The following is a 13,051-nucleotide window of genomic DNA, read 5'->3' as shown; positions in this document are numbered from 1 at the left end:
GTGAACCTTCAGCCATTAGTCTACCCTATAAACCCATAACCTTTTCGTGACGTCACATGTACCTATAAGCACATCCTATATTATTTGTGCGAAGGATGTAAAGATTGTTTCAGAACGCGAGGCACGGCCTTGACATAAGTTCTGTTTGTTGTTTAATGCCCCACTCTGCAATATTCCAAAATTGCGGCGGTCTGTAAATAATCGAGTCTGGTCCTGACAATCCAGTGATGAACAGCATGAGCACCGATCTACGCAACCGGGATAGGATGACATGTGTCAACCAATTAGCGAGACTGACCACTCGATCCAGTTAGCCGTCTTTTACGAGTGAGTGAGTGAGTTTAGTTTTACGCCGTACTAAGCAATAATCCAGCTATATGGCGGCGGTCTGTAAATAATTGAGTCTGGACCAGACCATCCAGTGATCAACATCATGAGCATCGATCTGCGCAATTGGGAACCGATGCGCATTTTACGAGAAGCATAGGTTGCCAAAGAACAATTCTAACCCGGATATTCACAGGTCTTGACACAAGTAATTACCTTCAGTAAAGGTTTGTGTTCTCTGTATAAAATCTACCAAGACTCCCCTGCAAGAAAAGATGGAATAGAAATTAAATTTAACTGAGCCCAACCAAAGATGTGAAATTCCAACCAGTCTGAAATTTGACCCGAGAGTGAGTCAAAGTGAGTGAGTGAGTTAGGTTCTACGTTGTGTCTATCAATATTCCACTTTCCAGCGATATCAACTTGTACGGATCCATAGTGGGAATCGAACCCGGTTCTTCGGTGTGACGAGCGGATGCATTAACCATAAGACTACCCGTAAACCAAAGAACAGATGAATGACAGCGTAGAAGAAGTCTTTTCTGTTTCACTTCCTAATTGTTCACTGTTCTAAATATAGAAATCAGAACATCAAGGGGACCGTTTTTATCAGCCAAGACACTTTAAAAGAGCGTAAATCTTCAAAATCACACGTCAAACACAGTCTTACATGCAAACAAATGGCTCACTTTTGCTGGGTTACGAGAGACGGTGGGCGTTTTGATGGGAATAGTCTAATGAGACCTCACGTGAAGATGAATATAATACATTGATAATATCAGATCACTACATTGTGACGTCACAATACAGTCACTCAGGCAAGTGCCCGTCCTGTCTTGCTGTTTCGGCAACGCAATATTCTATTCATAGCGAACATTTGGATTTGAACACTATTACTGATCTAAGGTGACATTATACATTAAGATTTTTTAAAATCGGAATTTCACTATTTGGTACGTGACAGAATATATTAATTGTCAGAAAAAATATCAATGATCATTAATTACCGAGACTTAAATTTAGTTCGGACAAACGTTTTTGAAATATCGGACCTTGGAGAATGCTGTAATCAATATGAGAGTTGGGTTTCACCCGATGTAAACAATGGGCACAATGTGCGAAGCCGTTTTGGCGTTGTCCGCCGTGATATCAATTGCTGGAATATTTCTAAGAGCTGCGTAAAACAATATTCAGTCACAATAAATCCCGACGTGAGGGAAATACAGATGAAACCATCCTTGGAAACGGGCGTATAGGTGCTGGCAAACCAAGGATCAAAACCTGGCATTCGAATCCATGATCAACGGTTCCTGGTATCTGTAAGGGGAGCAACTCAGCTATGTTTTCTGATATGTTACCAAATGTTTCTGAAAGTACTTTAAATAGGTCTGTTTATAAAGCAGAAAGAAGAAACCACGACGAACAATATTGTAAACTACTCAAACTGATCACGGCATATTAAGAATTATAGTACATGGGCGGATCCAGGAATTTTGGGTGTGTGTGTTCAGGGGTTCGGACCACCGTAACCCCACCCCATTGGCTCCGCCAACGCAAAAAAAAATCTTCAATGTGGTCTTAAGTCATTTTCAAAAGGTTGGTGGTGGTGGTTCGTACCCCCTGACACACACACCACACCCCTCTGGATCCGCAAATGTAGTAATCCTTTTGAGTTCGTTATGACCAAAATTCTTTCCGCTAATATATTCAGCAAGTGGTCGGGACCAAACACAGTTCGTTATATCCGTCAGTTCGTTAGATTTCTATAAGCGTGTTCGACATTAAACGCAGTTTACTGAAAATAAACAAATTGCTTTAAGAGCAATGTTGATAAGTTCCCAGTAACGATCTATGCGCGTAGTTTGGGTAGCATGTCCAGCATCATTATCTTGGCTTGTCACGACTAAGCTCCGAACGTTCCAGAATCTAAAATGCCGCTAAGTGAATTGTTCTGGTCAATAACCCACATCAATCTGTACTCTGTCCCTGCTCTGAGCGGCTATGTTGCGTGTGAGCCTAACGGCACGCGTATTGGCACCGATCATTCCACGTCATCGGAATCAAAATGGCAAATGTACTCCCATTCACTGTCATCGGCCCTCAAACATACAAACCATACGTATAATTCATTCACACTCATATAAACACACGGAACAAGTTGTGTGAATATAGCCATTGAGTCACCATCTCGTGTTCACATGTCAAAAAATATTACTGTAGGTCATTGCGTTTTAACCGGAAGTAGCAAAGTGGGAGTGAATTCAGCATGGCGGATTGTAGAGTGATCGCTGTGTTTGTGACTGTGTGTTGTTGCATGTCTGCCGCGATGGCGGATCAACCGGCAACTATATCTCCTGCAGCATCTGATATTCAGAAAGAAAAGACTGTTGCGTTGCAACACACGACAGATAGTCTTACAATTTTGATGTTGCTGGGACTTCTAATGTTGACAATTTTGACAGTCTGGCTTTTCAAGCATCGGCGATTCCGTTTTGTCCATGAGACGGGGCTTTCAATGATATATGGTGGGTTTGTATAATGCACGAAGTAAATGTTGATGCTCATGTTGTTGAATATAATATTACAATATCCTTTCTGATCATATTTGTTATTTGGCTGTGGTTGTATTCTGTTTCGCATCATTTACTGTCCAATATCAGCTGATTTGACAAAACCACAAAACCGAGGGTGTGGCCTTAGAAACAGCAACCGCTACCGCTCGCATTTAGCTAAATGAAAAACATGATATGTTAACAAACATATATACCCACCCCCAATGTTCAAATTCTGTATGCTTCTTTAATTTAGGTGAACTTTGCATAATATTTCCTTGTCAAACGTGAAACACAAGTATTAGTTTTGTAGTATTTGTTTGAAGGGTGCTACTGGATACCGAACAGTTATCGCCATATTTTAGCGGTATTTACAAAGTTACTCCGTGGTTCGTTAAATTAAGGAAACAAAATTAATCATGATACTTAATTAGCTATTCACTGATGTGTCCAGCCCGTTTACTGCCACTGATTATGTTTTTATATAACGCGGCGTAAGGGAATCATGGCGGTATAAATAGATGTAACAGTTATCGCCATTTAGAATTTCTCATGCTATTTGTGAAGTAATACATATATTTATATCATACAGTAACCTCGAACTGATTGTGTGACTATTTGAGTGTTTCTTTTACAGTAGATTGATAGGGAATGAAACAATTAATGACTTGTGACATTGAACTTGCTATCATATAGGTCGTGGGACATCCCCCCGACTAACTTAAAATTTTTTTATCTGGCTCATAAACTTTATCTTTAATTTTTCTCTTATGTTACTTACTGTGAAGGATTTTCTTTTGCTGCCCTTTATTGTTGTCAAATACTGTGGGGAAAAAAACTGCGCAAGTGTGATAATCATACTGATGTATTGGCGATAACTGTTACGCGGCGATAACTGTTCACTAGCCAGAATAGATCCTATATGATACAGTGGCAGACTTTTCTTGAATGTCAATCAGTAGAAAGACAGTAACATATAGAACAATCTGATAGTGATTAAATGATTATTTCATAAAATAGGGAATAAAGTCATTGCAGTGTTTTATTTGCTGATGTAGTATCGAAAGGAACAAAAGAGGTCTGGTGTTGATTACTTGAAGACATCCTCATAAATGTAATTTTTCTCCAATTTAAATAGTGTTTGCTTGCTGATTGATTTAATTCTACTGCTAATAAATATCTGAATTAAGATCTGCTTCCTATCTATCTGTGTAGGGAAATGCATTACTGGTACTGACAAGGAAGGATAACAATATGGTGGTTTGTAACAGTGTTAGAACCTTCACGGAAACATCTGTCTCACTGTAATAAAGAAGTTGTTCATCACAAGTTGCTTGCCAAGGGCATTTATCTGTACCTTGGAATCTGAGATGTCCTTGGTTATTGCATAACCATGTGTGTACTAGTTACTTAAAGGTCACATGCAACGTAAAACACAACTTTGCAGATTCTGATACCTTTCGGTGTGGACATACGAAACAAATCGTCAAAATGCAAATTCAACTTATAAAGTTGAAAAATAACGATGAAAAAAAAAAAACGCCAAAATCGGAGTTCAAATGTTTCACTAATTTTCCCCGACTTTTCTGGGGAAAGCGGGTTTCAACAGCTGGGCTGCGCTCATAGCATGTCTTGGAGTGAAATAGGTTCGCGCAGCTTGGAAGCGGGTTGTCGGGTGAATACTCGGTGAAGGCTTTGGTGTGAGCTATTTTTCTAATGTTTTGTTGATATCTCACAGGCGAGCTTTTATATGTTATGACAGTAAATAAACTGTTTATATAATTTCATTTGTCTATTTCACCACACGTTCTTCTTACCGGTGACACTTTCTCAGTTCGATAATTAAAAGCAATGTCATTATTTAAGCGTTGACACAATTTCTAACTGTGATATAGATATGTCGTTGTCACAGACAAAACTCAATGTCTTGTTTTATTGACACCTGTGTGTCTGCCTGCCTGTCTGCTAATGACAATATTCAATACACAGCTGCGATCACTGACCACATGCAATTTGAACTTAACACCAATCAGGCTATACACCATAAACAAAGCGCGATTGATTTAAGGCCCGAGTTCGGGTCTCTGTCACATTATGTAATAACACAGACAGGCAGGTGTGATACTTGAACACATGACATGTTATGATGTCTGTTGATTGCAAAATGTTATACACAAAAAATGAGCATGTATTTACAAAACCCAACATCTCTATATATACACACACAATGAAGGCGTCATCTGCTAATGAACCAGCCGTTACACTTGAGTGCACACCCACCCGCTCTGACTGGGTTCGGTATCCCGCTGCTTCGCTTTTGAGGGAGGTAAACCGAGGTACAAAATATTGCACTTCTGAATTGCGATTATTCGCTTATAATTTTGTTTATTTGTTTTTCATAATCAGCAATGCATATTATATGTCATGAAGAAGTGATAATTGTGTTTTAATTATGTTTGATTTTTTGGTTGCATGTGACCTTTAACAGTACACTGTCCAACAATTCCATGAGTTCAGCAGATTCAACTTGATTCACACACAATTTAATTTGATGTACCGTTATAGTGTGTTAACCATTGCAAACCAGTTATCTGAACTGAATTTAATCATGATGCTTTAGTTTAGAATTTCAAGCCCTGTGAACATAGTATTTGTTAAACCAACAGTTTGTGTAAGTCAATACTCACTAAAATCAGGTCTGTTAGGAAGGATCAAATTCAATTTGTAATGCAGATGAAACTTGAAGCTAATGTCGCCATTCAGTGTTCAGGAATGTAACTCTATACAGTATGTAGGGTGTATTAGAGCTATTGTTGCAGTACAATTCATTACAGCTTCAGAGCATATATTTCATTTCAAAATCACCAGGTTTTAGTTATTAACTAGACACATGTTACAATGTTTTGTCTAGTCAGCAAAAACGGTGATATCTCAGAGATAAATTTGTTTGCTGTTCTACACCTCGTATTCCAGAAATATGATTGAGGTAATTAATACATCTGTGTTTTACACAGAAATGTGTATCCAGTATGCATGAATGTATAGAATGGGTGCTGAAATATACAACATACTGTGTTTCCCAGAGACTCACAATAATATTCACGGTGAAAGATTCGTGACAAGAAATATAAGTTCATGTAATTAAAGTAATCGTTAAACCTGACAGTACAGTCTACGTCTTCTCATTACCTTCCAGGACCCTCATGTTTCATACTATGGGCCAATATATAACATATACTATAGACCTTGTAATAACATGCTATGGACCAGGTAATAACATATACTATAGACCTTGTAATAACATGCTATAGACCAGGTAATAACATATACTATAGACCTTGTAATAACATGCTATGGACCAGGTAATAACATATATACTATAGACCTTGTAATAACATGCTATGGACCAGGTAATAACATATATACTATAGACCTTGTAATAACATGCTATGGACCAGGTAATAACATATATACTATAGACCTTGTAATAACATGCTATGGACCAGGTAATAACATATATACTATAGACCTTGTAATAACATGCTATGGACCAGGTAATAACATATACTGTAGACCTTGTAATAACATGCTATGGACCAGGTAATAACATATACTGTAGACCTTCTCATAATGAGCTATAGACCATGTGATAACATGCTTTGAACCAGGTAATAACATTTACTATAGACCAGGTAGTAACATATACGGTACACCACATAATAACATATGCTACAGACCATGTAAGATATATATACCATTTGGTAACAAATACAATAGATCAGGTAATAACATGTACTACGGACTGAGTTGCCCCCTTTCAGGTTTTTAAGAATAATATGTTTGGTTTCCATGGTTACAGGACTGATTGTTGGCGTGATCATCAAGTTCATCTATGCCACGCCCACACCCTCAGTTACCCCCGATGATTCCAAAGTGTGGGCCGTGCTGTCAAACAACACCAACAGTACGTTCTACTCCGGGAACGCCCCTCCTACATTGTACATCAGCCTCCCGGACAGCAAGAACTCCACCGACAATCAGACATTCAAGTATAACCTGACCAGCGATGGATCCGCCAAACCTGAACCCATGCTGGAGAAAGCTGTGAGTGGCCTTTCAGGGTTGTATTGATGTGAGCTTGAGCTGTACAGGGCAGAATAGGTCCCAGTAAGTCCTTGTAGAGAGCTGTGAGTGGGTTGTCTGTCAGGGTTGTATTGATGTGAGCTTGAGCTGTACAGGGCAGAATAGGGCCCAGTATGGCCCTGTAGAGAGCTGTGAGTGGCCTGTCAGGGTTGTGTTGATGTGAGCTTGAGGTGTACAGGGCAGAATAGGGCCCAGTAAGTCCCTGTAGAGAGCTGTGAGTGGGTTGTCAGGGTTGTATTGATGTGAGCTTGAGGTGTACAGGGCAGAATAGGTCCCAGTAAGTCCCTGTAGAGAGCTGTGAGTGGGTTGTCAGGGTTGTGTTGATGTGAGCTTGAGGTGTACAGGGCAGAATAGGGCCCAGTAAGTCCCTGTAGAGAGCTGTGAGTGGGTTGTCAGGGTTGTGTTGATGTGAGGGCTTGAGGTGTGAGTGGGGTTGTCAGGGCAGAATAGGTCCCAGTGTACAAGTCCCTGTAGAGAGCTGTGAGTGGCCTGTCAGGGTTGTATTGATGTGAGCTTGAGGTGTACAGGGCAGAATAGGTCCCAGTAAGTCCCTGTAGAGAGCTGTGAGTGGCCTGTCAGGGTTGTATTGATGTGAGCTTGAGGTGTACAGGGCAGAATAGGTCCCAGTAAGTCCCTGTAGAGAGCTGTGAGTGGCCTGTCAGGGTTGTATTGATGTGAGCTTGAGGTGTACAGGGCAGAATAGGTCCCAGTAAGTCCCTGTAGAGAGAGAGCTGTGAGTGGCCTGTCAGGGTTGTATTGATGTGAGCTTGAGCTGTACAGGGCAGAATAGGTCCCAGTAAGTCCCTGTAGAGAGCTGTGAGTGGGTTGTCAGGGTTGTGTTGATGTGAGCTTGAGGTGTACAGGGCAGAATAGGGCCCAGTAAGTCCCTGTAGAGAGCTGTGAGTGGGTTGTCTGTCTGTCTGTCTGTCTGTCAGTGTTGCGATGCACATGTAAATATTGTAAAGTGTTCCCACATGGTTTTTCTAGGCCCTTTGGTAACTAGGGCTATAACAATTCATCCAACTATCGATGGACTGCAATTGTTGAGTCTCCAATAGCAATTAATCAGTGGTAGAAACAAAAAAACTATTGATGCATCGATATTATGTGTGACTATTGATAGTTTAGTAATTGACTTGCAAAATACAGCTTCATTGAGATTGTTTTAACTGTTTACTTGATCTGGGTTTCAAGTTTCTTGTCAGTTATTAAAACAGACTGAAACTACTTCAAATTGTTTTTATTTCATGTAAATTATACATTCATTTGGGAAATGACTTCATATGAGCCAATTCAAGGAGAGTAAAAACTATTGCATTAGTATTGCATTAGTTGGTCTCAATAGACTATCGTTATAGTTGTTTCCCCCTCAATAGTCACCCCTATTGGTAAAAAGAGTCTTTATCTTGCTTTGTTCTTGGGTTTCTGTGAAGGATCATAGGGAAGTGAGGGCTTGATTGTATATGAATTGAGTCGAGTTAAACATGAGCTCGGCCCTTATTCTCAAAACGTTCGAAGCCCTAAGAATTCTTAACTTTGATCGTAGCCAATGTGTTAAGATTGGGCTTAAGAAGTTTGTAGGGCTACAAACGTTTCGAGAATAGCTAGCCAGATGAACAAATTTCTTTCTCTGAATAGATCAAGTTATTTCACTGTTTGAGATACTTATTTAACATGTATTCTTTCTACAGGTGACATTTGAACCTGAGCTGTTCTTCAATGTGATGCTGCCTCTGATTATATTTGAGGCTGGGTACAGTATGAAGCGAGTGAGTATTGTCCATCTGGCTCTGTGGGGATGATGATCATTATTAAAACTGTTGCTAATCCTTTCCTAACTGTTGAAAAGCAACCAGAAGTTGAGTTGACACTTCATTCCTCACAAAATTAATTTATCCAAGTGGGTGCCAATTGTTTGAGATGCAGAGTGAGTGAGTGCGTTTAGTTTTATGTTGAAATTCTTCAAAGGCATTTAGAAGTTGGTGTAGTAATACTAGACAAATCTTATGGATAATAACTTCTTGATTTATTTTACACAACTAGCTGGAAACGTTGTGTAAAATACATCAAGAAGTTGTTATCCATAAGATTTGTCTTGTATTAGTAGTTTTATGTTGCTTTTAGCAATATTTCAGCAAAATCACAGCAGGGGACACCAGAAATGGGCTTCACACATTGTACCCATGTGGGGAATCGAACCCGGGACTTCAGCATGATGAGTGGATGCTTTAACCACTAGGCTACCCCACTGCCCCAACTGTAATTAAATACCACTACTCGCAGTGAACTGGAAAAGTACTTGACTGAAAATCCTTTCAATCAATGATTACACAGTGCCATTTAGAAAGTGGTCAAATGGTACATATGTTATATTTGGGATTACACTTTCTTAGTAAAGTACAGATTCTAGTACTTTTGTTGGGTTGAGTCCCATTCATTCTGGCGATTAGGTGCCTGACTCTGAGGGTGTGGGTTCGAATCCGGGATGGGACTCTACCCAACAAAAGTACTAGAATTTGTACTTTACTAAGAAAGTGTAATCCCAAATATAACATATGTTACTTTCAGTCAATGGTGGAATAATATGTACGGAAAAGAAATCATTAATGAGCAACTGTTTATTAATCATATTCAAGTTGAAATGAAATGAGCATTGATAGCCGATAAGTTGACGTGTATGATTGTTGGCGAATGCATTTGTGTTGTTTTGTCTTTCAGCGTCATTTCTTCAAGAATCTTGGGGCCATCATAATGTTTGCCTTTATTGGCACCACAATATCCTGTTTAGCTGTAGGGTAAGTATACCAATCTCAAGGTGCACATACATTTATTTAGGAAATGACTTCAATTGAGACAATTAAAGGAGAAAACAGCTCAGAGCTACAGATAACTTTTGGGTCATTGAGTTATGTACTTCAGCTTGTCTTCATCTCACATGGGTATCCTAATTATCCTTTGAGTAATGAAATAAATTGTACTCACTTCACTCAAACTCAATTGGGTATTTTGCCATTTTCCATTAATTTTACAACTCTAATAAAGTTTTAATGTTAGTGTTTGTGATTTATATTTGATCTGTAATATGAGAAACGATAAGAAAGACTGCAAGTTGTCAAGTTCATGTCCTGAAATAGAACCTCTCAGTATACCTCAGTTATTTTATCTAACCACCGTGCATAAGCTCAGATTTGACATTTTGTGTGTATGCATGTAAGATCACATTTATTGAGTATTTACAAAACTTCAAGCATACTTATGCATAATAGACTTAATAGGAGTTGAGTTTTCACATAAATATTTATGCATTTCACGCAGACACGCGAGCTTATCTGTACCTCTGAAGCTATTGCAATAGTATTGTAATAGTTGGTCACAATAGACTATCGCTATTGCAATAATTGTTTCCCCCTCAATAGTCAGCCCTTATGTCTTTGTTGTAAATGATTTGAGGATCAGTCTGTGTTGGTGAAGGTTGTAAACTGGGTGTTTGTGTTTACAGGGGGACGATGTTTGGGCTGACGCGTCTAATGTCCTATACAGAGTTCACACTCAATGACTGCTTCTTCTTTGGAGCCATCATCTCCGCCACAGACCCAGGTATGTCCACAGGGTTCAGGTGAAGTCTAAACAGTGGGGTCCTCGCCCCATGACCCAGGTTGAGGAGTAGTCTTGACAGAAGGGTGTGAGACCTGGGTTGAGGGGTAGTCTTGACAGAGGGGTGTGAGACCCGGGTTGAGGGGTAGTCTTGACAGAGGGGTGTGTGACCCGGGTTGAGGGGTAGTCTTGACAGAGGGGTGTGAGACCCGGGTTGAGGGGTAGTCTTGACAGAGGGGTGTGTGACCCGGGTTGAGGGGTAGTCATGACAGAAGGGGGTGTAGTGAGACCTGGGTTGAGGGGTAGTCTTGACAGAGGGGTGTGAGACCCGGGGTTGACCTTGACAGGGTTGAGACCCGGTTGAGGGGTAGTCTTGACAGAGGAGTGACCTTGGTTGAGGGGTGTGTGACCTGGGTTGAGAAGGGTGTGAGACCCGGGTTGAGGGGTAGTCTTGACAGAGGGGGTGTGAGACCCGGGTTGAGGAGTAGTCTTGACAGAGGGTGTGAGACCTGGGTTGAGGGGTAGTCTTGACAGAGGGTGTGTGACCCGGGTTGAGGGAGTAGTCTTGACAGAAGGTGTGTGACCGGGTTGAGGGGTAGTCTTGACAGAGGGCTGTGAGACCCGGGTTGAGGGGTAGTCTTGACAGAGGGTGTGAGACCCGGGTTGAGGGGTAGTCTTGACAGAGGGGTGTGTGACCTGGGTTGAGGGGTATTCTTGACAGAGGGGTGTGTGACCCGGGTTGAGGGGTAGTCTTGACAGAGGGCTGTGAGACCCGGGTTGAGGGGTAGTCTTGACAGAGGGGTGTGTGACCCGGGTTGAGGGGTAGTCTTGACAGAGGGGTGTGTGACCCGGGTTGAGGGGTAGTCTTGACAGAGGGGTGTGTGACCCGGGTTGAGGGGTAGTCTTGACAGAGGGGTGTGAGACCCGGGTTGAGGGGTAGTCTTGACAGAGGACTGTGAGACCTGGGTTGAGGGGTAGTCTTGACAGAAGGGTGTGAGACCCGGGTTGAGGGGTAGTCTTGACAGAGGGGTGTGAGACCTGGGTTGAGGGGTAGTCTTGACAGAGGGGTGTGAGACCCGGGTTGAGGGGTAGTCTTGACAGAAGAGTGTGAGACCTGGGTTTAGGGGTAGTCTTGACAGAAGGGTGTGAGACCCAGGGTTTGAGGGGGTAGACAGTACAGAGACCCGGGTTGAGGAGTAATCTTGTGAGGAGTGTGACCCGGGTTGAGGGGTAGTCTTGACAGAGGGTGTTGAGACCCTTGGTTGTGAGTGCTAGTCTGCCAGAGGGTGTGAGACCGGGTTGAGGGGTGACAGAAGGGTCTGAGACAGAGGGGGTGTGCGACCCGGGTGGAGAGGTAACTATTTATTGGTTAGTGCTCTGGTAACTGCAACTTGTATCCAAAGTGGAATTTGCTGACACCATATTGAATATAACAAACTTGTGTGTTCACATCAGCTATGTTTACACTGTGTTTGATCGGTTTGTCGAACTGTTTCAGTAACGGTGCTGGCACTTTTTCACGACCTCCATGTCGACGTGGATTTGTACGCAATTGTGTTTGGAGAAAGTGTCTTCAACGATGCTGTGGCTATAGTTTTATCAGGGTAAGGACTTCCTTCAGGCTCAACACATTGGTGCTTCATGATAAGAAATTGAAATGAGAATTGTTTGTGTGCTATGTTTGATTGATTGTATATTTTTAGGGAAAAAACATGTTGAGTGTTTATATTACTCATACACACAGTTGTTTCTATTATTTTTCAATAAATATGTAACGTGCCTTAGACCCTATAATACACAAATACTATGGCTAATAATAATAGAGGAAATTGCATTCAATAAATATGTAACAAAATATGCCTTAGACCCTATATTACCACAATTCTGATTCTGGTTTATAACTGGAATATTTTAACAACAAACCCACCAACCAATCTTAAACTATTCTAAAAGTATTCTATGATGGTTGAATGATTTGATGTTTCAGATCTGTGGAAACATATGGACAACTCTCAGGAGGGAAAAAGTTTAATGCAGAGGCATTTTTTAAAGCTCTTGGCAATTTCCTGGGGATATTTGGTGGTGCCTTTGCCATTGGATCTCTCATGGGATGTGCCACAGCACTTGTATCCTTGCTGAACCATTATTTGGTACTTGTGAAGGGGAAGTAAATTGATCCTGGCAACTGTCCGATTCTACAACTTTATACTTCAGGACATGCTTAAACCCAACGCTGGATCAAATTTGAAAAGCGGAAATAGCGTAAAACAGACAATGAAAAATGGCAGACCACAGTGTCATCAAACGAGTGCTTTACAGCCACTTGAGTAAAAACGGATAGCGAGTGTTTGACCTGCTAAACACATTTGACACAGCAAGGTCCGAAGTTTGATTATTGAATGTGTGATTTCAGTGCTTTCATTTAGACATTTGTG

The 13,051-nt window shown here is 41.1% G+C and overlaps 1 protein-coding gene across 7 annotated transcripts in view; it reads left to right on the top strand.

Moving 5' to 3' along the window:
* Window positions 1–2,562: 2,562 nt before the first annotated feature.
* LOC124260464 (sodium/hydrogen exchanger 9-like) overlaps window positions 2,563–13,051 on the top strand; it is a 68,925-nt gene continuing 58,436 nt past the window's right edge. For 6 of the 7 annotated variants that reach the window (XM_046694794.1, XM_046694790.1, XM_046694791.1 and 3 more), the window contains exons 1-7: window positions 2,569–2,852; window positions 6,739–6,983; window positions 8,714–8,791; window positions 9,741–9,817; window positions 10,522–10,619; window positions 12,115–12,220; window positions 12,604–12,742. In XM_046694794.1, coding sequence (XP_046550750.1) covers window positions 2,594–2,852; window positions 6,739–6,983; window positions 8,714–8,791; window positions 9,741–9,817; window positions 10,522–10,619; window positions 12,115–12,220; window positions 12,604–12,742 — 1,002 coding nt within the window. In that variant the 5' untranslated portion in view covers window positions 2,569–2,593. Of the gene's footprint in view, window positions 2,853–6,738; window positions 6,984–8,713; window positions 8,792–9,740; window positions 9,818–10,521; window positions 10,620–12,114; window positions 12,221–12,603; window positions 12,743–13,051 lie in introns of all 7 variants that reach the window. The other variant, XM_046694788.1, reaches the window with a different exon arrangement.

Source organism: Haliotis rubra, unplaced genomic scaffold (assembly GCF_003918875.1).
Source record: "Haliotis rubra isolate DU_JTF1 unplaced genomic scaffold, ASM391887v1 Scf764, whole genome shotgun sequence".
Lineage (NCBI taxonomy): Eukaryota > Metazoa > Mollusca > Gastropoda > Lepetellida > Haliotidae > Haliotis > Haliotis rubra.
Note: the sequence above shows the minus strand (reverse complement) of the source record. Positions and strands in the feature narration are given on the sequence as shown.